The sequence below is a fragment of the Osmia lignaria genome, chromosome 7 (assembly GCF_051020975.1).
Source record: "Osmia lignaria lignaria isolate PbOS001 chromosome 7, iyOsmLign1, whole genome shotgun sequence".
Classification (NCBI taxonomy): Eukaryota; Metazoa; Arthropoda; class Insecta; order Hymenoptera; family Megachilidae; genus Osmia; species Osmia lignaria.
The window spans coordinates 11,447,062-11,474,054 of NC_135038.1; the positions used below are offsets into that span (position 1 = coordinate 11,447,062).

Consider the following 26,993-nt stretch of genomic DNA (forward strand, 5'->3'; position numbering starts at 1 on the left):
TTATTATTATTATTATTATTATTATTATCATTATTCTATACATACTGTATACTAGTCCGGTATACGCTGTCCTAGCTAACCTAGCAGCCGCACTAAAAAAAAAAAAAAAAAAGAGGTAAACTACACGGATACTTGTTGTCCGTAGACAATCATCCCTGGTAATTTAACTTAAATCAGCCGTGCAGAACAACTCAGTCTAGCGTTTAAGGTATAAAATCAACTAGCAAGCAGAGGACTGTTTAAGTGAATCAAACGCCTCAGTGAACTTTAAGCATTGCCCTCTTTTTTTCTTCTTCAATTTCCTCGCAAGTGTTGGCACGTCATAAAGCAACCCTTGGCTCTATCTTTTCTCATATTTCTACGTTCTTTCGCCTTTCAAAACATATCGTTCTCTGACCGATACACAAAGTTCATTTCAACTCGTAGGAATATTAAAATAAATGATAAAACAAAGACAAGATTCACGTTCGACCGGTTTAGAGTATTAGAAAAAATACAACTTCCCGTCGAATCATTAATGAAAATACATTACATGTACAGGATTTACTTCTAACTATTCAATCAAGCAGAAACGAGTTACAGATACAAGATCAACTTCCGTTAATCGGTCAGAGACGCGTCCCTGTACGTTCTAATGAATAATTATTCTTCTGACGAGCAACAAGAGAGTTGTACGGGATGTATTGGTTACTACGTGTTTCCTACGAGGCAAAAATGCTTCGTGTCGCGTGAGATTAAATCCCGTTGCCGCAGAAACGAGGAAAATGAACGAGAGTTTAGCGACAGTAAATGCTTAATCGGCAATCATTTATCTATTATTCAAAGGATAAAATTTACGTTGTTGTAAAAAAGGAAACATGATGTTTAAAGCAATAATAATTTTTAATTTCATTCTTAACTAGGAAGGTATTTCGTATCTGCGACAACGCGATCCTCACACGAGTGTGGTAATAAGCGAGCGTATAATTCATAATAACGCTTAAACGTAAACTAGTTTAATTAAATTGAGGTGCTGCTCCAATATCGGTATTCTTTTTACGATTACTTTTGCTTTTCTTCGAAACAGAAAATTGCAAAAAAAATCGGAAAACGAGGGAGTACTGATATTCCGCGTGGAGAGTTTATAGTTTTTAATCGTGAACAAAAACGGGGCAGACTAAGGCTCGATACAGACGAGCGACTTTTCGTCGTGCGATATCGCTGCGATTGTATATCTTTCTTTCTTTCTTTGTTCTTTGGGAAAAAAGAGTAACAGTATAGCGCGACAAAGAGTCGTTCCTCTATATCGGGTCTTAAACGCTGCCAAGACATTCGCGTAACTGGGTCCAACATGGTGGTGGGTACAGTCGTAAAATTTACACATAAAGAGGAAACGGAAAAAAAAGGAAGATAGACAGGCAAACGTAACACTCGTAATACGTTAATTGTTATAAAACAATTTAGAAGACGAAAAAAAAATGAATTGTATAAGTTGATTTCGGTTTATAGAAATGTTTGATCCTGACAACAGTTAATTTCTGTGAACTAACGTTCGTTGACCAGTCTAGCTCTACTACAAACATCGTCCCGCATACCTATATTTCTTTTTAAATCTTTATCTTTATCTATATTACGAATTTCACGGAAATGTAATTCATAAACAAATTTAGGATGGTTCTGCGTCACGATGTTTTGGTAGTCTCTTATCACATGCAATAATTTCAAACGATCAACAGTTCACAAAATTTTTGTGTCAGATCAAAAATGCCCGACGAATAAATAACCAACGAGCGTTGTCATTTCGTCGTGCTTGTGACACTGGTTCATAGCGACATTGGAGACTAAAATGCTTATACTTATAGTACTTTTTTTTTAAAATAATAATACGCGTATTCTTCTTCACGTCCCGCAATGTTTCTCTGGACCCTTGTCCGAAGCGATTTACAACGAATTTATGTACATAACGAAGAACGTAATAAACCTTGTAACCATAAATAAAACGTCGTCTCAATAACCCAAAACAAACTACGTAAGTACTACAGAATAACCATTTAAGCTCAAAGTGATTCACGAAATTCAAAGATGCTTTCATCTTTTTACCGCCAGCGCCATATTGGAATTAGAAAAAGTAAATAGACTCACAAATTGTAGCGTGCGTTGTTGGTTGTTAAACTCTGCAAGCTGCTTTGATTTTTTCGATGTCATCAGTTACTCTTGTCATCTCCTTACTCATACACTCCTTGCACACATTACTAACACACAAGCATTAATTAAAAAACAGAAAACCCGAAATTATAAGACAAGTTTACCGGCCGATGCTAACCGTACGAGAAACCGAGTAAGACTGACACGACGCGACGTTAGAGGACAAAGACGATGCGACGCTAACTTCGGGACACAATACTTTTCGTGGCTTATTAATTTCGAAAACAGAATTTTATAACTGATTGTTGGTCAAATTTAACTTTTGTGAATACCATTGATGTCGATTTTCCTGGATATTGTTAATAATAATATGAAATCGATTTCAAACATGTGACTTAGATCGAATTGTCCAAAGTTACACGATTCGCATCGTCATATACCAAATTATTACGTATCATGTTAAACAACGAATGTAATGAAAAAAAATACATGATTTTCAGTAACTTTAGCAAACGATAGACTGCAAACCAATCTATTTACCTCATTTTTTATGGACTTCGATTTCCTGTTCCCACTCGAACGCCATTGCACGTAACTTTTAAATTTTAGTTCACACCGCCGCCGCTCGAGGAACGCAATAACTCAGGGACGACTATCGTCCCAATTTCGCCCCGGCACTTTTCTGTACATACTCAGAACAAAAAAAAATACACGTTAGATCATGGAAATAATTCAGAGATCTCGCAAAGTATCAAACGAGAGTGTCTTCTTTTTTATTGAATTATATATAATTCGTTTTTGGAAAATATGATATATATATATATGTATGTGTATATATATATATATATATATATATATGTATATAATATAACAAGAAATATAATTAGACTGACATGAATTCTATCAAATTGTCCGACTCTCTATGATGTTGTGCATCTTTGGGTTGGTAGTGTAGCTCTTTGTTTCTACCATACGATTCCTATTTAATTGCAATTCACCTTCTCGGTCACCTTCGCGATCTATACATAAACAAATTCTTCGATTTTTTCTTAATTTTTCCCATGGTGTTCCCTTCTTTTTCAACTCGCACACACGCGTCTCCTCAATTACCTTTTTTACTACTCTCTGAGAATCAAAATTGATTTTTTTCTCGAATACACAAAATCTTCTGTATACGCATACGAGATATGACAAATTTTTCTGCATCAACATAATATAATAATAAAAGATTCAATCCTTTTGAGTCTCAAAGAGTTAACATCTCATTCCGGTATGCACCTCCTAAAGAATCAGTGAATACATTTGACGATCTTTTGCCTTTATTTTCTAACAAACATAAGATACCTTTGGTTGATTTACCATTCAAATTCTTAACGGAGGACAAGGAACAAGGATCAAGATTAAAACAAAAAAAATCATCTAACATATAATATTTAAGCATAAAGGCACAGCCATCGTTTGTTCCTATCCCATGTGATATGTCCAACTAAAGAAACGATAAATTAATCAAGTATATTTTATAAAGAAGGGAAATATGCGATGCAACTTGCTCAGAACTCGTCCTCCTTGTTCAATTCAATCGAGATCGAACTTTCAAATATATTCACCATAATCATCGCGTTTCATACACTTTCGTCAACGAAACAACGAGTTCACGCCAGCTAGACGATTAAGAAGATCGGTAACAAATGAATCGATGTTTGTTTTCTGCGTCCCGCACAGAGTTTTCAAGAAAAAATAAAGAATGAATGCGAGATTACTATGATTAAGTTACCGATCTCCGATCTACTAACGCTACTTGTGTAGATGCTATGCAAGAAGCGACGAATATTAATGATATTTGTTAAAATTAAAATTAACTTGTGATGTTGATTTAATTTTAAAAATAGTACGTGATGCATAAAATCTAACTTAGCCATAACCAAAGGATTAAAATAAAATTGTCGCCACTTCTCGCGAAGCATCAACTTCTACAGACGAACGATACAATTTTAATTAGAATTATGCTTGTTTGAAAAAAAAAAAAAAAAGAAAAATTTCAGCTGTGCACCGATGCCTATTCCTTCTTTAACCCTTTGCACTTCGATCTTTTCATGTTATGCGATCTTTGTTGTAAAAAATAATTATTTTATTACAAAGCGTAAGAAAAATAGAAATGTACTCGAATCAAAATATTACAGATATGTGCCTGAAACGTATACATACGTGAAGTAGCAAAGGGTTAGTATCAAGAATCAGAGCTAACTGAGTACAGAAAATGCAAGAAAAAAAGAAGAGAAAGAAAAACACGTGATCTGAAAAAGGCATGAGCGACGCGATCAACGTAAGGTGATCAGGAAATAGCAACTCCTGGGAAATAAACGAAAAGCATCAATCTTTCACGCGTACTTCAATTTTCATCCTCAATTATGTATTTTCACCATTTCGATCATCCTCTCCCTCTCTCTCATACTTGAACTGTTTATTCTCACTACCATCAATCTCCTTTTTACGTTATGCATACAAAAATAGTAGGAAACGAACGTTGAAGTCTTGCGGACTTTTATCACCCGTTCTTCTCGATCGTATTTTCGTATCGTTAATTCAATACTCCTCGAGCCAATCTCCTCGACATTCTCTTTCTTCTTTTCTCCGCTCGCGTTTTTTTCTTTAGAAATAGTCCAGGCGATGTTACGAAATCCCTTCTGATTCCCTCGATAAATCTGTTGACTCATCTTTCAACTTTTTACAAATTTTTAAATCTAATACTTCAATTTTCCATTTTTCATGTATTAATTAAAAGTATCAACAAACGGAGACAAAACGAAACTATAATTATTGTTGAACTTTCAAATAAGCAATTTAGTCACTATTAAAAATAAGTAACCCTTTCAATGAAAGGGTTAATTATGAATTAGGAGCGCAGCAGATCCATCGAACGACCTTATAAAAGCGTACGACGAGCAAAATGAAAAATAAATAAATGTGAGTGTGCAATTGCAATGATGACTTTCGTTCGGTTGCTAGACGTAAGTGTAACTGTCTGCAAACTACCGTTCGTACTTAAAATTTATATCACGCTGTAAATCCTTTTCTATTTATCCTTTCTTGATAACTTGATGATATAATGAAACACTCAACAATATTTGCAGACGGTTTCTCTCTCGGATAGCCGATAATTCTGTGTCATTTTCTTTTTTAATTGTGTCTTAGAGAGATTCGTAAACTGTCTTCTTTTTTTTTTATAGGTACAATTATCTTCATTAATCACTACGACGATTTTAGGTACAGTTAAACACTACGGTTGTGCGCCCATCTCTTTATAATTGAAACATTGGATATCTCCGTTCAGCTCTCTCTCTCTCTCTCTCTCTCACATACACTCGCACACACACACACACACACACACACATACATACACTCTCTTTCTCTCTCTTCCTTTCTTTCATGTTTTGTCCAGCGATTTTTAAACCTACAACTTTTTAATTTAATTTATCACGCTTCCACTTAAGAAGAAAGTAATAGTGCCCTCTCCTTTTAGTTCGCTCGTTGTCGTAGGGTAGATAAAAGGTAGCGATTGCGCGCGTTCTTCGACGCTTGACTTCTCATAAAAAGATAGGCACACCCTTCACCTACGTCCTGAAGTACAATCACCGTAAGCGAAGCTTCTGGATGGATTCCACTTGGTTTATCCCCTGCGGAACAACATACACCCCTCGCTGAACGAAACGATTCATCATACATTGAACTTAAATTGAACAAACACATCTTTCACGTCAACCCTTTCGCTATGACCTACATTTTAATACAAAAACTGTTTACGAGTTTACAAAATTGAAAGTTTTCATTTAAATTATATGAATTCCATAACGAAAGGGTTGAACGATTATTAACGAAGTACAGAACGCAACAATTTACAATAATGACGCAAGAATCGTCTACGTTGATCCGCAGATTCATTTTTTTTTTTTTTTTTTTTTTCACAGACGGAAACATTATTAATTACGACGATCACGCGTTACCATCACCGCTGTCAAACTGATAGACATATTGATTCCTTACAGAACAAGGGCATGAAATGTATACCTGTTTACATAGCTGAGACATTTATGAGATACAGAAGCGTGCTGTGAAGCTTGGAAGACGAATCATAGTTAACACTGTACACGCTCTCGCGTTTCACTTTAATCTTTGGAAATAAAATATCACGAACATGCGTCCTATGTTCGATTACATTTTTCATCAATTCCCTAATATAGACAAAAAGAAAGAAAAAGAAAGAACAAAATTTCAAATATTTAAGAGATAGATTCTCTTTTTGTGATATAAAGCTGTGATGGTTTCGCGCTACTTAACTACTGTGTCGAACTAGTTAGATAGACCATGTACTGAATACGTTTACACGTTCGTTCGAGTTACATTAACTTGGACTAAAGTAATCGTACAGAGATCAGAAGCGACGTTGAATATCAATGATTGAACGGGACAAAAAAGAAAGAATCTTATTAACAATGAACATGCCTGAATACGTCAATACTCCTTTATCTAAATAACAGAAGAGAATGAAAAATTTTCTGAAAAATTGTTACTCTATTAAAGGCCGATACAGACTAAAAAGTTTTTGATACAAAATTGAGGTAGCAAATAATTTGATCGTGTGGCTATGAATCGTAACTGGCAGCAATTTTTATTTCTTCCTTTCGTTTCTTTTTTCACTGTCACTCCCTTTGAGAGATTAATGCAACCGTTTGGTGGCAGTATATGGAAGAATCGGTGAGCAATGATCACTCCTTAAAAAGGAACGTTGAGTCAAATCCAGATATTCCGAACGGATTGCAGCTATGCTGTAAACGTACTCAGTATGTCGTGTACTTTTGTAATGCGCGTACATTAGTTTTTATCATTATTATACACGGATCTTGTATGTACAAGAAATCCCTGTGTATTTTTATCTGTGTTCACTTTTAAAAGTACCTTTTTTTCCTTAAAAGTAAATCTCACATTCATATAGTATCTATAAAACCGCGATTAAAATATCTCCAGATATAATATATATATATATATATAATATTATATATATATATATAATAATTGTAATAGTTAAAATTCTGTTCAAGTAACTCTGATCGGTGTGCACCCACTGTGTCTAAGCGTGCTCTACAGCGAAAACAATGCACACATTAAACCTTCTCTTTCCATACGTATAAATACAGACTGCCTTAAAAAATGAAATACACTGTGAAACCCATAAATTCTCCATGGTTAAACAAAATTGAAAAATTAAAAGCTAAATGCCTTCATTTCTGACTGCTTGTACTTTGAATACGAAGTCCCAGAAATGTCAAAATGATAAAAAATTTTTCAATTTCCTTCGCTACGAAGAATTTCCACTTTTCACGGTATGTATCCTTTTGTAAAACAATCTGTATGTATCTTTTTATCATACTATTCTCTATCCAAATACTGTGAACGAAATCAACGTGGCATATATTGATATTTTCATTCTTCCTCCCCGTTTTTTTTTCTTATCAAAAGATACGCGCATAACCGTTTCTTTGTTATCATAGAGGTGTTTTCGTTCTTGTTCGTTTCTTCTCAATTTTGTAACACGTGAATTTTATACTCTATCAGTGTGTGCTTTTTTTTATATATTCTCTTCTCTTAAATATTTAATTAAAAGTATAGTTAATATTAATAATAAGGATCATTGTGTACTTTGTGTGTTTTGTGTAAATATGCGCACGTGCGCGCGTGTGTGTACTGATGAACCACGAGCTGCCATTCCAATTTCTTGTGTATCAGCTTGCAACGAATCAATTGTCTTTTCATCACGTTCAGCCGGTGCTTCGTTCCTATATTGGCCCAGGTACTTAATACTGTACCAGTTGATTTCGACTGGTGATTGTCACCTTCACGGTCCCTGTAAGTAAAATATTATTTCTGAGAGCACGGCTGGTTCGTTTCGCGTGTTCCTCACGATACAATGCCAGTGAATTATTGTTGTGCAAATCAGGATTGCATTAAATGAATCTATTGGTAACAGCTGATTTCAAGCTTAATTCCGTGTAGACTCCACGCGATGAATTGTAAATGTGTATGATAGAAAAAGATGTATCCAGATCTGAATTAAAAATTTCTCGCGATTGCTGTAACTATTTTTAATTGTTGTATGACACAAAGCATAAGACTGATGTAACCATTTAAGTGCCAGGATGCTGTGGTTCCGCGTTGAAATAGGTGCCATCGTACCAATGTACTTAGACTTTATCCATTCTTCTTATAATCGTTTATGGCACTGAAACGGTCATGCTAATTCAAGCGACAAAAGAAGAAAAAAAAAAAAAAGAAACCTATATCGTTGTGCAGTGAACATATTCATCGTAACACGATACATTTGCAATAAATAAACGTAGAAAAAAAGTGACTTAGAGAAACCTGTGCGCGTGAGTGTGTAAGCGTACAGTGCTACAGTCACGAGTGCACTGAAAACTTATGCTTCCTATTTTTTACTTTTCTACGAATTTTCAATAATAAAGCGGATAAAAGCAGATGATAAAAATAGGAAGTATTTTCCAGGCACGTTTTCACACGAACAACACATATCAATTGAAGCGAAATCAACGCGTGTGAAGAAGCACCTAATGTTACGATGTAAATACCGTGTTTTCTTTTGTAGTATTTTATACTGAAGTTCTGTACCTTATATCATATTGTCTTCCACAGGTTTCGCTTTTAAGAAGACACAAGATACGTGTAAAAAATTTGTGTCACCATTACATTCTTCATAAGCGGAACAAAGGTAAAAATGTAACAGAACTTTCAAGCAACGTACCGAGCGAACATCTAATCGAACGATACATTATGCCGATTCTTACCTTCTCTGATATCTTTCGGTACATTAGACGAAAGCGATGGCATGGAAGGTGTTTGATAGAGATTGGACCGCGCGCCGGTTGATGGTAATTGTGTTACTTTGGACCTAATAAATAAGTTATATTATGGAATAATGCAACATCGAACTTTGAATTGCTCGTAAAGTTTGTAAAACCACCTCTGTTTACGAATCTTCTGATTTCTCCCATCAAACGAGGTGGGTGTACCAGCGCCTGAGGCGTTCGACGAGTACGAAGGTGGTCTGTAAGGTCGTGGACAGCCCTGAACAACTGGTGGTGATGGTATTGGTGCATATTGCAACCGCGGGTTAACTGGTACTCCTGGATGCATCAATCTCATATCCCCTGTAAAGAACGAAATCTATATAAAAAAATCCGTAAAAAGAATTCTTACTTATTTCTTTGAACGTATGCCGTGTACGTTTCATACCTTGCACAATATGAACACCCTGATACATTGGCAGTGGGTAGCGTGGTTGGGGTTGTGCGTTTCTGTCCCCGCTCCCACTTCCGAAGAGTTCGTGTGCTGGAGTCGGCGACCTGCTTGTTCTCTGAGAATTGCCTGGTGTCGAAGCTCGAACACCGGCAACAACCTATGGCCATTGTTGAATATTATTACTATATTAAAATGAACTCCGACCCGAAAACGTAACAGTTTCAAGTCTTACAGGAACATTTTGCCTGAAAACCAGATTAGGAACCAGCGCGGGAGTTATGTACGTTCCAGGAGGCGCCGGTGACGTGCCATTATGCCCAACTTGGTGACCGAAGGTTCCATTTGATACCATTGTTGGTGGTGGATAGCTGCCAGAATTAACGTACATCAATGGCATTCCAGACATCTATAAATAAATTGCAAATTTAGTAAAACATCTTTGATTGTCAGATTCTATGGTAGTATTAGATAAAATAGTATTAATTGCCTGATTAGAAGTTGGAGTATTTGGTGGAGTAGGTACTCTATACATGACAGGTGGTGGCTGAATCGTCGCTTGACCTGGTGGGTAGTACGTGGGGACCATGTGAACCGGAGCTTGGTACGTGTAATCGCCTGGTGTTGGTGTCACGGTAGGCATCGAATTGTAAGGTACTGGATAGCTGCCCACATAATTAGCTAGAATTCGAATGATATAATTTGATAATTGATAAACAAATATTGTCTAAAGACTTCATTGAAAGATAATAAAAAAATGAAAAAAATGAAGAAAAAAAAAGCGTCTTACAGTTTGATTGGCTCGGAGGAGTCATAGTTTGTGCATTAAAAGAATAATTTGACGTGAATCTTTGCTGTTGATGCAACTGTTGCCTATCAGCTGGACCCTGACTAACTGTAAGTGCTGCACCAGGTGGAGGTACAAAATACATTGTTTGTTGCGGCTGAAACAAGGGTGTGTCGATTTAATATAACACCAAGTTATGTTAAATTACGTTAAAAGGAGATAAAATAAATCGTACTGGCATTGAATTGGGTGGTGGTTGCCAATAATTTTGTGGCATAGTCTGCATACTTTGCATTGTCTGATTCGCAGATGGCTGTGGTTGTGGATAAGAATGAGGTGGTGTAGAGTGATTTTCTCCTGCCACACGTTGATCATAGATACTCATACCCATAAAATATCCCGATAATTCCGTTACTTCCTAAATGGAATAATAAATATATACGACTTATTGAAGTTGTATTTTTTAATCTATAAAAGAAGCATCTTACTGTTGTTTGCGATACTGGTCCTTGCTGTACAGGTACTGCTGTATAATTCGTATAAATTGAATTCTGATTGTATACATCCCCTTGACCATTATTCGGAACGTTCGCCTGACCCTGACTCGGATGAGGAGCCATCATCACAGTCTGCTGACCCACATGGGGTTGAAAAACACCGTGGTTGTATGTATCTGAGGTAGGTGGGTAAGTCGAATATGGTTGAGCTGTTTGGTTATGATTACAAGTTTGCATCGTCGATGACGATTTGACTAGAGTTTGTTGCTGTTGTTGCTGCTGATGTTGCTGCTGATGTTGCTGTTGTAATGGCGATGGTCCTAAATTTTGCTGTTGTTGCGGTGGTAGTGGTGGCGGTGGCGGCGGTGTGAATGGCAAACTCGGTGACGTAGCAGAGTTTGTCACACGAGTAACTGTAGTTGTATTGCTACTAGCATGTTTGCTGCATTGTGATTTCTTCTTATTTTCATTCTTTATATTATTCGTAACTTTGCATGGCTCGGATGTTTCTACGCTTTTAACAGGCGACGCGTTGTTTCCATTGTTCTCTTGCGAGGATGGAGCCGTATAAAATTTTGGTGGATTCTCCGGATCGAATCGATAAATCGAACCATCCGGATTCGTGTATGGCTGATTGGTTTGGGGGTTTATGATAATGCTACCAGGCGGTACACTGGATATATTAGTGACTGCCCACATTACCGTTTGGTTATTAGACTCTGGCGATGCGAGATCCTGACTAGATACTTGGGTATGACTGCACGTCATGTTTGCCACAGGAGATGGCGAAGGAGAAGGCGATATCGTTGCGTCGCTACGCTGGCTTTGTGACTTGTAACCGCTACTCGAAGGACTCAGTCGCGAACACATACTAGCACCTGAATCTGCAACAAATTCATTTTTCACCTTACAAAAATATAAAAATTATTTAAAAAACGAAGAATTTGATTGCGATGTAACGAGGAAGGCAAACCTTGCTTCATAAGTCGAGCTCCTGCGCTGTGAGTAGATGTGACACTGTCCCCTCTAGAAAGCATACCCCTGGTGTAACCACCAAAACTGAACGACTTGGAAACCGATGGCCTCAATATAGAACCTCGACAAGATTCTCTTCCATCAAAAGATTCTCCTTTCGTGAGTTTCATTTGTCTGTTACATATAATCGATAAAAACACATAATCAATTTTTGATTGATTATGGTGGGGAAAAAGTGAAGGTGATAGAACATTTACCTGATGGTGTGGTCCGAAGGATGCAACAAACGGTATCTCGCAGAAGCATCAGAACTTTCCGAAGAGGACCAATATGGCCAGGAAGTAACTTCGCCACTCTCTCCACTGCTATCCTTGAATATCCTTCGTCTAGCGCGTTCGTATTCCTCCTCTCGTTCCTCGAAACTCTTGTTTTGTCGGCAATAATCACCGGACATCCTGTCAGGGGACTTGAAATTGAAACTGTCTTCGAACGAACTGGAATCTCGTTTCAAAATACTTCGACGAGGTTCCTCCGACAGAATTAAATCGTCTCTAATGTGTTCCTTGAAACGAGTATTCGGAATTCGCATGTTCTTTGTCCTAGTAACTATGACACTGGAACCTGACTGATCAACGTTGTGTTCCATTCCGAAATAAGCGGCCACGCGATGTACCAACATTCTATTGTACGAGGACATGTTTGGAAATTTATGACAGACTTTCTGTTTATCCCTCGCAAATTCTATCAAGTCTTTCTCTATTTTCAACAGCACCGTGCGATCCTTTTGATTACGATTTATAGTTTCCGCGATGAAATGCTCCAGATCTATCCCGGTACTGTCCGTGTACAATTCCGTACTGCTATCTGCGAAAAATAAGGATATCCTCTTGAAAAGTTTAAAAATATTCAAAATATTTAAATGGAAAGTAGAAAATGCAAACCTCGCGATAGGCATGGTGAAGCACTGTCGAAACTACCCTGGGAAGAATTTTGATGCCTCAATTTATGCCTCGAGCCTGGTCTGCTCACAGACAGAGTATTGCCACACTGTGCGTTGTTACAGTGGTTGTTGCAAATGTTCAACGTGTTCGGCCTACGTTGTTCCGATTTTTGTTGATTGTTTTGCGCATTTTGGGCCAGGTTCGTGCTCTTTGGCGAGTGCTGTAACGCCTGACCAGACTTCGATGGGGATACGGGTGTCTGTAGCAGGCCTGGTCGATCGTTTTGATTGTTTTTCACGCAGTTATTGTATTTTTGGATCACGTTCGAGCCTGTCATCTTGGAACGATGATTCTCCGACTTATTGCCGTTCGTTGGAGATGTATGATTCTTTGGTGAATGAAGTTGAGAAGGACTAGATTGACCTACCCGAACGAAATGCAAAAATAAGATTGAATTTTACGTTGAAGATCACAACCAAGAGCGTTGTATATAAATGTTCTGCTATAAATGTTGAGGAAGGAAACATTACCGTTTCGCGATGGAGCTCGACAAGTAGGCGAAGTGGCCGTGTTACGCATTTGCTTCGGGGATTGATTCGGATAAAGATTACTGTTGAACATTGACTCGTTGTTATTGAGCTTCGCGTTAGTGGAATTAGACGATGACAGGTTACCCGCGGAGAGTTTCTTTTCACCGTCCACCGATTGAGGACTATGCGGAGACGAGGAACCGTTCTGCGGTTCTCTCGGTGGAGAGGTCGATTCTCTCATAGCATGGCTCCTAACCAACAGCTTCACTTTCGTATTCGTCTGAAGAAGAAGAAGAAGATGATGAAGAAGAAAAAGAAGATTTCAGACGAAATAATTAAAAAGGGGATCCTCCATTATGTATATTTACATACCCTGTTACGAAAGTTTTTGTTCTCTGTGTCCGTTTTATCGGGGGGACAAGAGGGCGATACACGATGCTGGATCGAATTCGATGTTGGAGAAGTGGCGACATTCGGACTGACATTCCCGTCTATCATATCCGACTCTGAACTATTCCGATGCAACGCGTTCGAGCGTTCACCTACGACGAAGCCTTGCCTGGAGGATGACACTGATGGCATTCCTCCTCGCACCACCACCGTGGGACTATCAGGTCGACTGTGCGACCTGCTGCCTTTATGCACCACTATACTTGGTACTGCAACAAGTAAATCTTTATTCAGACTTTTGCTTTCTCTAATTAATAATCATTTAAAGCGTTAGTGCCCGCGTTATTCTATGCCTAGCCGTATGCGGAATGTTCGCATGACTAATCGATCACTTTTCCTTCAAATAAAGTAATTACAAGAAACTAGGGTGTGTCGATACCTTTTTTACCCTTACTCCATTGCATACAGCTGACACATGTAAATCTAGTAATTAGCAATAACCATTGGATAACGGGTGAGAAAATGTGAACGTTTCTCTTGTAAAATTTGTCGGCTAAGTCTTCGATGCTTGTTCGCTGGTTAATAAAAAAGACAAGGAATAAGCGAAATAAAAGGAGGAAATAAGAAAAAAATCGTGAGCGTGAATAAGACTTACTCTCCAGGCGGGCCATGTGTTAAACGCGTCATGGGGTTACGGTGCAGGACTCTGCAACTGGTGGGTTCAAACAGGTGCAACTGGGTTAGTAGGTGAATCTTTCGGGTGGCGTGCAGCTTGTAGGGCTGATACAAGGAGCCAGATCACTGCACGTCCACCTTCCAACATCGTACACTCTGTAAGCAGATATAACACGAGGATCGTCACTTTTGTGAACAAGAAAAAAACATCATGTTTTTAGTTTATTTCAGCATTTACTTTAGCATTGGAAGAAAAGGAGGCAAAAGATTTTACAAATTCTTCGTGCATGCAAGCAGTGTTACGCGTTATAGAAACACAAAAGCCCTCACCAACACGATTACACACTGTAAATGAATTTTCCCGCTCGATTTGAGACACTGAGTTACTAGGATCATACTTGAAATCGTAGTTCGATTCATAAGCAGCCCATGTGAAAAAGGAAACAATGTCAGATAAAAGGGTAGATTGACGTCAGCATTCGATGGATTAGAGTCGTTAAACTAAAAGCAATCCTTACAAGATGAAATACGATGAAATCAGTTCGTTTCAGCAAATGAAAAGAAGAGTTAGTTTCTTATGTATAGAGGGGATCGATCGATTGATCGAAAGAAAGATCAACTTTCACCTCGTCTTTAAATCGAATCTACCACTTGAAGAAGATATTTTTCACGGCTACGTAAACAACACACCTAACGAGATACGATTCGCGTCTCTCGATCCTCGATCCTCGATCCTCGATCCTCGTGGATCACCGACCACCTTCTTTCCATTCCCATCCACAATTTTCACTGGATTTTTTTCATTTTAATTTCCTTTTTCCTACCGTAAACCGGACTCACGCGTTGGCCAGGCTCCACGGCGTCTCGAAAATAGCAATACACTGTTTCTCAGCCGTCCCGTAATCCCTTCTTCGCCGTTATCTCGGCCAACCAGCCACCACGTTTTCTTCCTACCGCGACTCATCATCTCCCATGAACCACGCACCTACCACGATCATCTTGTAACTCGGCTTTGCAACTCGTATCGGACTAACAGACCAGAGATCAACTGGACCGGCCGCGCCGCGCTGCGCCGCGCCGAACGATGAAAATTTAGATAGGTCAGGTCTTCGCTCGTGTCTCAATGAAAATGAAAAAATCGGAGATCAGAGATCGTCGTGAAAAATAGAAAAGGGACAGAGAAAAAAAAGAAAAAGAAAAAGAAAAAGAAAAAGAAAAGGAGAAAAGAGAGAAAAAGAGATAGAGAGAGGGAGAGAGGACCTGGACCAGCCACGATCTATCGAGTACAACGGTACGTCGCCACGAAACCGCTTTTCGCGAGAGACTGAGAGAGAAACCCGTCACGGGTCTCTCTGATCGCAAACTCGACGAGGAGAACGATATCGAGAGCGCGAGAGACAGAGGTTCTAGGTAATAAGAGCGACAAAGAGAAATAGAGAAACAGAGTGGTAGACACGCGACAGAGAACACGAAACAGGGGATGAAGAAAAGCTTAAAGGGGGAAAAAAAAAAACGGGAGAAGCGGCTGATTTTTCGGGAGTGAGAAGAACGAAGAAATAAAAGGATCAGGAGGGAATAGATGGAGGAAAAATGCTTCTGGAAAATGAAACGGATAGAGAGAGAAAGAGAGAATGTCGAGCAAGTGCACGCGTGCGCGTGTTTCAAGTGTACCGGGTGTCGAACGAATCACTGTTCCTACGATACTTCTAATTAGAGACTCGTGTGCCATGCTTTCTCTTACCACAGTTCCAGTTGAAACAGTTGAATGCTGTGCTAATGCTTATCTTTCAATGGGATGGTAGAGAATGTAAAAATGAACCATTAACCAGTATCCCCAATATGTATGTATGTAGTTAAGAATTTAAACGTGTCTGACCACACATATACATTTCTACTGTGGCGGCCTTCGTTAAGACGTTAACTGCCGCAGTGAAAATGATCGTATATAGCGCGGCACATCATCGTTATATCGTTTACCGAAGATACGATTATTTAATTTCTCAGTTTGAAAACTTGCGGGATATCCTGATAGATATTTCCCATTAGTTATCAATTTTCAACGACGTATATATGTACATGGCATATACGATAAAACGATTGAAGCTGAATATCAAGAGAATAGTTTTAATTCGTGGCAAATTAAGTAATACCGGGTAACACCTGTCTATTTGCTCGCAAATTGAAACCATCTGCGAGGCTATAAAGAAGACGAAGACAAATAATAAATGCGTGCAAACAAGCCATAGATCGTACACGTTTAGTTCTTCGTATAAATTAGTAAATTATTCTGTTATACCAACAAAACGATAATCGTAGATCGTCTGTTCGGTTCGGTTGTAAAAACGTTTCTTCCTTCGTGTGAAATCAAGAGAAACTTTTTCTTCGACACGACGACGCAAAGTAATAATTACCGTACGCGTTAATTTCAATGAAAATGATCGATCCAGCGGTGGGTGAAGAGGGTGTGCAACGATCGCACACACGACCGTGGCGAAGCAGAAAGTTACAAATTGCTTAGTAATGCACACGCAAACCAACTGATACCATCTAGATAGCAAATTTCCTCCTATAATACATAATACCACCGTTTGCATATTCTTTCAGAAGCGATTCAACCCCCCTGAAGCGAGACAAAGCACCCTTTCCGTCGGCTCTTTGCTCACCCAACCTGTAATTTACAGTTGATATTTTATAAAAAACGAAAAAATCCTTTGTAGAATAGCATCACGGTTTAATTAACTATTCCAACGTTATAGGTAAATTCCTCCGATTGCTATTTACAATTGCTATTCATAATGAGCTATAACGAGCTCTGACTAGCCTACATTTGGAAAACGGTATATCTACGTGGAAATTATCCATATTCAGAAACATACATAGGTGGAAAGAGGGAACGGGACACACGTGTATACGTATGACTGGCTACGAATGGTGTCTATGACCTATATAACACGCCCAAGCGTAACTAGGTCGTGCACCTCTGTGTCCCCTGGAATAATACAGGGTGTCCTTATTTTAAAAAAGAACTACCTATCAGGCGACGCTCGATTAACCAAAGTGACAACCTCGAGAAAGAAAATAGAAAGTACACAGATTCAATATCTTCTTTGAATTATGTAGAACGAAGGTTAAACCCTTTAGATACGGCCCAATTGTGCGATACAATCGGTCTGACCTTACAAACAGATTCTATGGCCTTTTTTCTTAAACTTGTATTTGATAATCGAGATGTTGAAGCACTTTGATCGTTCTAAACACGCGACACTTGACGCATCCTGAATCATCTAGAATCATCTAGAATGTAGGGCATCGATAAAAGGATACGCTATGGTAGGACAGCAGGGATAGGCTAAAAAAAGGCCGAAGGGTGCGTTTAGTTTACCGATATCATGACATCGGGTTTGGTAAACACCTTTTTCGCAACTGTAAAAACGCGTGTCTCGATGAAAATTACTGTCTACAATCTAGAAAAGATTTACCAACACTGTTGGTCGGTTATTTAACACGATAAAAAAGGTAGTCGACAAAAGTAGGTCGGCTATTATCAATGAAACGGAATTAATCACACCCGTACCAGCGAAGTCGTTCGACCTCGAGCAATGTGTTAATTAGTCCTTTTCATTTTGGTCAAGCAATAAACCAGCCGTCGATGTGTCTTATACCGATTGGCTAAAAATTAGAATCGTGTAAATGGAGTCCGTTTACCCCCCATAGACGCACACTGACCTGATTTAGTGATCAGTAAGAGAAATTTGTCGCACACACGAGAGATGATTGGGAGAACCCAATTCCAGGAAGTAACCTAATTCCTACGGGAGGGATGACCCAGCCACGAGGAGGTAACTAAAGTACGGGTAGGATATTCCGCAGGAGGTGGGATATATGGGGGAGGTTAGAGGCCGTCAGGGGGGTACGTTCAGTTTAGCGATACGTGCCAGTCCGATGCACCCCTTGTCGCCATGGAAACGACCTACTCTCCCTGGACAGACGCATCGGCCACCCTCCGCGTGTTAAACATTCGAATAAGGATATCTGGATGCTCTTTGAACTTCCCGTTTTACCTACAAATCTCTCCTCCACCTTTTTCATTCCCTTTCCATTTTTTTTTTTCCTACATCAAATGACAAGTCGTCTTCTGCTTAACCTTATACGCCATGTACTTACATATACACGTTCTTTAGATGGTTAGTCTAGCGGTCAAAAGATGAAAGGATGAAATAACATTTGAATTATCAAAGCGAAGATTAAAATTTCTTCGTCTCTTTGAAACAAGAATCTCTATAGAGCCTACACAGTAGGTATACGCGCAGACTGATATTCTTGGAACGAGACAATCCTTCCTTCGAAATTAATCCTTCAGACATCCCGGAAACCGCCTATCCCTAAACGTGTACACTATTATGCGATATAATAACAGTTGATGATTCACCGGACGAGACTTGGTTAAAATTTATCAAAGCAACTGGCAACTGAGATTTTTCATCGTGATTTTAAATTACAATCTGCTGCGGAACTTCGATCGACGCGTGCTTCTCTTCTATAAATATCGATTCTCGAGCTTCCGGTGGTGTTTCACGCTTCTTGGAAACGATCGGACCGCGTCAACTTTCTGTGTTTTACCTTTTCGGATTGAATTTTTCTTGTATAAACATCGGAAACTCGTGTAACGATGAATTTGTATGAATTTGTTACATGTCTGATGCTCGAAGTATATGAAAAGTAGCGTGAGTAACCGCAGGACTAACGCGATGTTACGTACACCTCACCATCCGTACACCATCCATTTGCCAGCTAAAAAGCCAATGAAGAGACTCTGTCGGCACTGTTCCAAACTGTATTATTTTCCTTGTATATTCTCCTGTGTACTGTCGATCACCTATTACAACATTACTGGAAGCTAAACTTTCATTTCGTATCGTGAATATCTACACATTATCGACGAGAATATTTTGCAAAAATCCTTTCACGTTAAAGTGAGTAGCAAAGAGTTAGAAGAAATCATGGGATAAATTTTATTCAGGTCAACTTCGTATAGTGGTCGACCCCCGGGTGAGGAGGGTTGCTGAACCCCGTGACCCATATTCCAATAAATAGGTCAGAGAAATACACGAACAAGACAAATCGAGCTCGTTTATCATCTAACTTTTCTTTATCTTAACAATTGGCCAAGTTCTTTCCTAAAACTTAATCGGCCTTACAAGATTAAAAGATGGATCAATATTAATACTTTTTATATATTATAAAACAATCATGCGATGCCTGAAAACAAGCTAAATTAAGTTAATAGAAGTTAGAAAATAAAGAAAATGCCGGACAGTAATCTGATCGGAAGATTCGAAGATTTTCCACGACAAAACACGGCAGACCAGCAGGCGCTCGCTACGAAAGAATCGCTCGAGGATTCAGCCTCGCGAAACCAGCAGTGCTTTTTCCCTACCGCTCGGACCCGCTATTTATAATGAAAATATTTTCACGACGACGATGCCCAAGCACTGCCCACCTATCTATCGACAGATATATGTACATACATATATCTCAACGCATATTTAGCACCTACGTCCATCGATCTCTTCACGCTTTTTTTCCTCCCTTTCTCGTGGCCAGTATACATAGTCGATAAGCAATTAACGGTGTGACGTTTAATTCTGTCGCAAGATATTTTCCACAAACGCTAGTTATATTCAGTAACACGAGTATTTTATCGCTTTAAACGAGATTAACTGATTTTATTGGGAAAAATATTGAAAATTTTTTGAATACGGTTAAAGAATGAATACCAACGAAAGAGCAAAAGTCGTCGATGTTGAAGACCTTCAACCGTTTCGAGTGAAGAAAAGTAGGTAGATAGGTAGGTAATAATAGAAAATGAATTGCTGTTTATTTTTCCAACATTAACTGACAAGGAATAAATCAGAGAAGCAACACGTGCTTCCACTCGTTATAGGACATCAATTCATGGATGGACAAGCTGGAAGAATACATACTCTGAAATTGAAAGGAGTTATAGAGAAGCGGTTTCGGCTCATGCCGGATCAATACTGTTCGTTCGTATCCGGTTCCTCGGTCTGTCGACAGTTGCATTTCGTGTCCTTTTAACATCCAACCTTTACATCCGAATGTATTCAATGAAAATGAAAATGAAAATGAAAATGAAAATGAAAATGAAATTGAAAGGCAAAAATGGATTACAACAATTTTTGTCTATTACATTATCTACTCTTATAGGAAGAATGATCAAAGACACCCTGTTGATTCCGTTCGACAACAACGTGAACTGTATTTAACGAAGAAGTACGTAGCCGACGAGGAATGGTCAATTTTGGCCTGGGTCCAGGTCTACGTCAGGATAGTCTCTGACGCCAGCATCAATGAAAAGAACGTAAAAGAGGAAGAGAGAAGGCAAGTAACTCGAGCAGTTGACAGGTTATATCTCTCTGTAGGCCTCTGAACCAAAAATAACGCGAGTGTTTTAACGGCGTGCCTCGCGTCGCGCGTGGACCGATTTTCACCAACACAGACAATCAGATAGATAGTCCTTTGGCTAAATAGTCAAACAACTACTACCCTTATATGTAAAATACCTCCTTCTCCTCCTCCTACTATCTGCGTACCATTCATTCTTTATTACTAAGCGTGTATAGAAATAAAAGGAGAAGCAGAAAACACCATTTGTAAATATAAAGGTAAGAGTCCTTACAATGAATAGAAGAAGACCTTCGAGCAAGAAGAATGATCTCATCAATCGTTGACACGAACGACTAACAGTAATAATTCCTTGGCACGATACATTTATATAGAGAAGAAGATGGAAGAAAGCGTGTACGTTCTACTACCGGCTATTACATTATTCACACATAATAGTGCATTTCACATTGACTGGAAATTTGCACTTTCACATGAAAGAACAGCAATGTATCATACATACATCTGATTCTAATCGAAAGTAGTCAAGCTAAGTTTGCATACATGCAAGTATACTCCAAAATTGTTGAATAAATGATTATTATTTATACTATGCAACTGGAAATAAGAGAATCGTATATGTTTTTATATATAATTTTATACTTATTCGGCTGTGAACGAACCTTTAGCTATAGGCAGCTAATCATCCAGGAAATTGACCAGTTGAAACGCTATAGAATCTTCTTACGATATTTACAAAGGCAGCACCGACTGTCTATAAAAGATTCAGCAGACACGTGCGGCATAGGGTCGTTGTATCTCGTGATCCGAGGAACGTGCAAGTAGTATCCGCAAATTTCCGCTTCTTATCAGACTGTTTTCCATTTTTCCCTTTCTTCTATAGCTATACAAAACGAAATAAAAAATAAATTTCTCGTATAAAACAAATGGAAAGTATAAAAACAGTTAGATCTGACAGACGCAATTGGTAAAAAAAGAAAAATGAAATCCTAAAACAAGGGATTAATTACATCGATCAATTAGATGATTCCAGGAAATCGGGCAAACATTACTTTCTCTTTGTATGTAGCTTCGGCGAATAGACTAATTAGAAAAATTCTGTAATAAACCAGAATACAGCTTCGGATCACAATTATTTGTCTTTCTGATGAAAAGTAAAGAAACGAAGAAATCAACTTAATTTTTGTCCTCGTTAAAACGATCATGCTACAAAGAGCAATTCTAACGAAACGTCACTTTCTATAGGGGAGAAATTAATGATGTAACGTGACCCTGTTTACCCGTAGGATGACTAAGAATTCATACCCAGGAAACAATGTGTTCCTCGAAACGATCAGGAACGATACAGCTGGAACGGCTTTTGCAAGGCTATAGATGCACGTGTAACCCTGCACGTGATTCAAAGCAACGATAAAACTTGCATGTTCCTCAAGTTTGTCAAGTTTCTCAAGACTTCTATCACCGTAACTAGTAAGAAATAGGAGACAAACAACAACTTGATTTGGACTTAAATCAAGTGTAGCGAATGGAAAGATGCGAAACTTCCAACGACTCAAATATTTCAGTTATTTAAAGAATATTGATGAGAATACCATAGGGTGCGAAAAAAGCAACGAGGCAAATAGCTTGTTAAAGACATGATTTTGTTGCCTCCTTGAAGAAGCAATTCCGTTTCTTATGAGATTGAAACACGCTACACCCTTGTCAAATCGAGGGCCACTGTGGCCACTTTTTATCTTCAGACCTCAAGGAGCCTCCTACACGTCGTTTTATCTACTATCGAGATTTTGTCGGTGAACAATGACCGTCTTTTATTTATTAAGGGTGGGCTCCTACACTTTGGTCCACCCTTAATCGTTTATGACGTAGATTTATGGTCCATGATGTATATCTACCGAAATAATTTTATTTCTCCATCGTTTTCAATTATGTTAACGAGAAGTGGAAAAGGTTGAAGAAGGTTGCACCGATACGGGCGAATCATCGAGATAGGCCGAGTCCGACTGGTGAACTTGACCTTCACCTCGTACCCGACTACCTTCGATCGAATCTCCATGCTGGTGGGGCCGGGAATTCTCCGAAAGAAGGTTAACAGAACCTTCTTCGTAGGCACGTGTATGACGTCAGTGTAATCAGAAGGACGATTCGTGCAGGGTTAGCGTGACTGGTGGTTAGGCTTCTATTCGCGACGAAGGTAGCGAAGGAGAAACGACGATTCGCGTGTCAGCCAACCGAAAATCGCTCTTCTCGACCCAACTCCTCTTCAATGGCAATTCCTCTTTCCTACCAATCCACCAACCGATCGATTCCAACCGCCCACTATTGAAACCATCGTTCGACGAATCCCGCGTGAGTCATCTCGTTTCTACCCTCTTTCGATGACCTTGCTAGATAAACACCGTGCATTGCGACACGAGGACTACTTTGGTACTAATCACTGATTTTCATCGACATTACAGCTCTTGATTGCACGCGAACAGCCTTTCATAAAAAAGACCCGATACAGGATCGAAATACCCGAACAAGATAGTAGGTATCGAATAATTGAATATCATCTACTATTAATCTAAACGATAATTCATCGATAATTCATTTATATGGAATCTGAAGAAGAAAATCCTACAGATCCGTAACAGAATCGACATACGCTTTTCTGTATAACCAGTTTCTGACGCCACTACTTAACCAGGATCAATGGATGGACTACACGATACACAAGCTTCGTCACTGAAACGTGACAAAGCGTCTGAAATCGCGTTGACCTACGTCACTGCGAAATTAACGCAACGGTAAGTAACAATATCCTATAACGATAGGATATGAAACCAATGTACAAGATGATATCCAATAATGAAATTACGTCCGTATATTTATCTATCAGAGCGTTACCATGAGAGATCATTTTAATTTCAGACAAGGTGGAAAATGGAAAATGGAAAATTGTATAAATATCCCGAGGCTGCACGCAAGACGATGGAAAAAGAACCTTGTTCCTTCGGAAGTGCTGTGTTAGAGGCTTTTCAAAAATAAACCTGCACCACGTGTAGCCTTGATCCTGTGCACGCAATGCCGCATACACATGTGACACATGAGGATAAGAACGGGACACACGCACGTGTACGTAAGTATGTACGTACGTACATACGACTATCCTGCATAGGCTGCATACCGGCAGTGCATAATATTATAAGTCGATTTATGGACGAGGGGAAGCTTTGTAGATTTATGACCGGATTCGCGAATTTCTACCGTTACGTCATGTACTCTGTAGATGCTATTTACAAATCTCTCTTGTATTACTGAAATTCACCTAAAATCCCTACTGTCATTTCAAATAAAGACCCACTATTTTAATATACGTATACACAAGTTTCAATTCCAGCTAAATCCAGCTACGTCCTACGCGTTCTTCGGTGCAACTATGTGGCCGAAAAGCTGTCTTAAGGTGAACGGAACTAGCTCTATGATTCCCATGTGTCTATGAGGAAAACGTTAAGTATGAGAGAGATAGAGTGAAATTGAGGGGAATACGGAGGTGGAGTAAAGTCATAAAAGTAGGGCAGTAGTGCGGTAGAGCAATCAATAGAGGCCGGATCATGGTGGGGGATCGGGGCATTAAGCCACCGTCGAATTTTGGCTCCCCAGGAGAACGGATTTTCCTCTCTAGCTTCTCAACAGAAAAATCAATTCTCAATCACTTCATTTAATCGCGACTATGTTCAAACCCATTTCATATTTTTCCTAATCGCGTTAAAATTAACATTCGCGTTAAATGTCATTCAGAATACTCGTCATTTTATTTTTCTTAAAAGGAAAAAAAAAACCTTCACGAATTCCGTAAGAGCAAATGGATAAAATACTTTCTTTCTTTCTTTTTTTTCTTGAAAAAGATAAGGCACAGCGAACCACGTGTTACTTATCTTCCCGCGAAAATGAGCGGCTATCGTTGATACGTGTGCATTTTAATGTAATAACGCGTCTGACTATCGGTTGTAGTTTAAAATGTGTATGAAATAATATTAAACATTGCACCCGATATTACTGTAGTTCTATATGGAAATAATAATTCAAGTCTAACGTTAATAAACAAATTGTGTATTCTCGATAGCAAATTATGGTTTAGATTTAGTTAAATTTTTTCTCTAATTCAAAATTATATTTGAACATATTCAATTTTTCTGTCAAACGAGTATCGAGTTATACAATTTTTGTTAATTAAATTGAGTAAAGCGCGACTGTCGCGTCGATGCGATATAATTTCACTACACTACAGTCTCTTCTCTTTTTTTTTTCAATTACTTGCAAAGGTAAATCGTAAGTTGCTACCGATGATAAAAAATACATACAACATTGTCGTGTATACGCGCATGTACATATGTGCGTACCTGTCGTATGATGTATGTACTTCACGCGAAACGATTCACAGATACTATGCGTGGCGTATTTAAAGAGGTTATGATCCACCAAAAGACATTGTACTCGAAAATAGAACGCGAAAAAATTGTCAAGCAATTAAACGACAGATTGTTACATTTTCATCCTTAAATGCATAGAAATTGATGGTGTAATTCAGCGGAGACACCTAGTGGAATGTATAAAATGTTTTTCACCGACTAAGGTGTACGAATGCGATCGTGAAAAATAATGTTCAATCTTTGTTAGACGTAGTACGTTTGATCGATTGGCATGCAACAAATGAAACGATGCGTTAATTAATAAATAAAGTGCTTACCTCGTTCTAAATATATTCGCGACACAACACCACCATTTCACCGATTTTTTCACCGCATTCGATCGCGTATTGTTGTCCTTTGCTTTTTTTAAACGTGCACAAGATAGCCGATGACGCTATCTATTCTCGCTGGTTCGTATTAACACAAGTCGTTCAAATGGCAGCACATTCGTTATAGATGGCACTACAATACGATGGTTTGAAATTTCTTCGTCAAAATTGGCGGGATACTTTGAAAATTTCGTAAAATTTACCTTTCGCCTTTCACTGTTACCGTTGTTGGTCGTAGAAATGAGCATTTATTGTGTTTACTTCTTCTTAGCGTTGCTTCATTTTTCCTCTATCAGCGGGAACGCAGCTAAAACAGTGATTTGTAAAGAACATAAGATTGTTTATTGGATATCAAGTTTTACAAATATTATCACACACTTGTTATGAATGTTTCACTGGAGATGGCTGCCTTATATATATTGTACAAATATAATAATTATATTTTATAATGGATATATATATATATATATATATGAATATAAATACTTAATTACTTTATAAAGTGGTGGCATTCTATCTATATACATCAGTGGCCTGTAGCAATTTCTTTTCAATTTCGATTCTCGTCAAACTCTGACATTAACTCTAACAAATCAATGAGACACTGATTCGAGAGAAGAATGATAAAAGAACGATAATGGAAATGACATGAAAAGTGACAACGATAACGATAATGATCACAATAATGTGAATGGAAATGATTAAAAAGCAACCAGCCTCTAGCATCTCCCAATATTCATTTATCCTCAATATTCCCAGCATACAATAAAGATCAATAAATAATAATTACATAGATAAATATATATTTTTTATATATATATATATATATCTACTATACTTTTGTGGTAAAATATTTCCACAGGCTCTAGCGTAGGCCCATTCATTTCAATTATAAAGGGTTAATCGCCCTCTGATTAGCGCAATAATTACAAATTTTATGGGTATATTAGTGTATATGATATATACACTAATTTTACATAATATACAAGCTGTTCTTTTTTTTTATCGGTATAGCTCAAACCGTTTCGTCGTATTGTTCGTAAAAATGTATAAAATATTTACGATTCTAAAGTGAATATAAAATCGTTCGAAAGTATTTAGAATTATTCCTGTGTACCATTAAGTACACAATCACTTTGTGAATTTCTTTTTGCATGTTTAAGAAAAATGTAATATGGAAGAATGAATTAAAATCGTAGGTGATCAAATACCTTAATACTAATTCTCGTTACACTCTTAATCGAGCTAAGCCGACGATAAAAGAACTGGCGTTCGCTTTCACGTTGCTCCAAAATAAGTGTGATACTTCCCGTCTAACGGCAAATATTTGAGTAATATGTAATACTCTGTACAAGTCGACAATTTGTTCTTTTTTTTCCCCCCGTAAATCTTCGACTGGCATCGCGTCGCAAAGGAAGAGTATCACATATTGCTTTGTACTATATCCACATTAAACTTTGCCACAACGGGAACCTTGGTGCATTGTCCTTTCACGTGTAGAGGACATTTTGTACAATATATTTAACATTAGGAAAATACAAAAGTGCTTAAACAGATGGTATA

At 38.3% G+C, this 26,993-nt stretch overlaps 1 protein-coding gene and 1 long non-coding RNA gene across 13 annotated transcripts; one reads left to right on the forward strand and one right to left on the reverse strand.

Annotated features, from left to right (window-relative positions):
* Positions 1–26,889, reverse strand: LOC117609537 (uncharacterized). 10 transcript variants are annotated; one of them, XR_013062412.1, is made up of 21 exons: positions 25,634–26,889; positions 25,380–25,563; positions 21,310–21,530; positions 14,205–14,380; positions 13,989–14,124; positions 13,532–13,818; positions 13,160–13,439; positions 12,630–13,052; positions 11,946–12,552; positions 11,687–11,862; positions 10,705–11,597; positions 10,452–10,634; positions 10,220–10,373; positions 9,920–10,110; positions 9,665–9,838; positions 9,427–9,589; positions 9,155–9,341; positions 8,979–9,082; positions 7,819–8,023; positions 2,665–2,806; positions 1–2,231 (listed from the first exon to the last, which is right to left on the reverse strand). XR_013062412.1 is itself a non-coding variant. In XM_034336005.2 (20 exons), the coding sequence occupies exons 5-19, from the start codon at positions 14,011–14,013 to the stop codon at positions 8,804–8,806; spliced, it is 3,876 nt and encodes a 1,291-aa protein (XP_034191896.2). In that variant the 5' UTR covers positions 14,014–14,124; positions 14,205–14,380; positions 21,310–21,530; positions 25,380–25,563; positions 25,634–26,889; the 3' UTR covers positions 7,886–8,023; position 8,803. The 10 variants fall into 10 exon arrangements, 7 of the variants coding, with proteins under 7 accessions (XP_034191893.2, XP_034191895.2, XP_076545339.1 ...); XR_013062411.1 differs by having other exon boundaries at positions 2,665–2,815; XR_013062413.1 differs by lacking the exons at positions 1–2,231; positions 2,665–2,806 and adding an exon at positions 4,132–5,798.
* On the forward strand, positions 22,511–23,951 carry LOC117609540 (uncharacterized). Of its 3 annotated transcripts, XR_004582617.2 has the most exons (4): positions 22,511–22,996; positions 23,107–23,176; positions 23,258–23,436; positions 23,561–23,951. It is a non-coding gene; the product is annotated as an uncharacterized LOC117609540 (long non-coding RNA). The 3 variants fall into 3 exon arrangements; XR_004582615.2 differs by having other exon boundaries at positions 22,511–23,176; XR_004582616.2 differs by having other exon boundaries at positions 23,107–23,436.
* Positions 26,890–26,993: the final 104 nt, after the last annotated feature.

Bases quoted from the DNA above. Each gene is read 5' to 3' on its own strand.
- LOC117609537 (XM_034336002.2), bottom strand. From the start codon at position 14,013: ATGCAATGGAGTAAGGGTAAAAAAG. The intron at 10,374-10,451 runs GTACGATTTATT...CCCTTGTTTCAG, and splicing joins CACCACCCAATTCAATGCCA to CCGCAACAAACAATGTATTT. The intron at 9,083-9,154 runs GTGGTTTTACAA...CTTATTTATTAG, and splicing joins CAGAAGATTCGTAAACAGAG to GTCCAAAGTAACACAATTAC.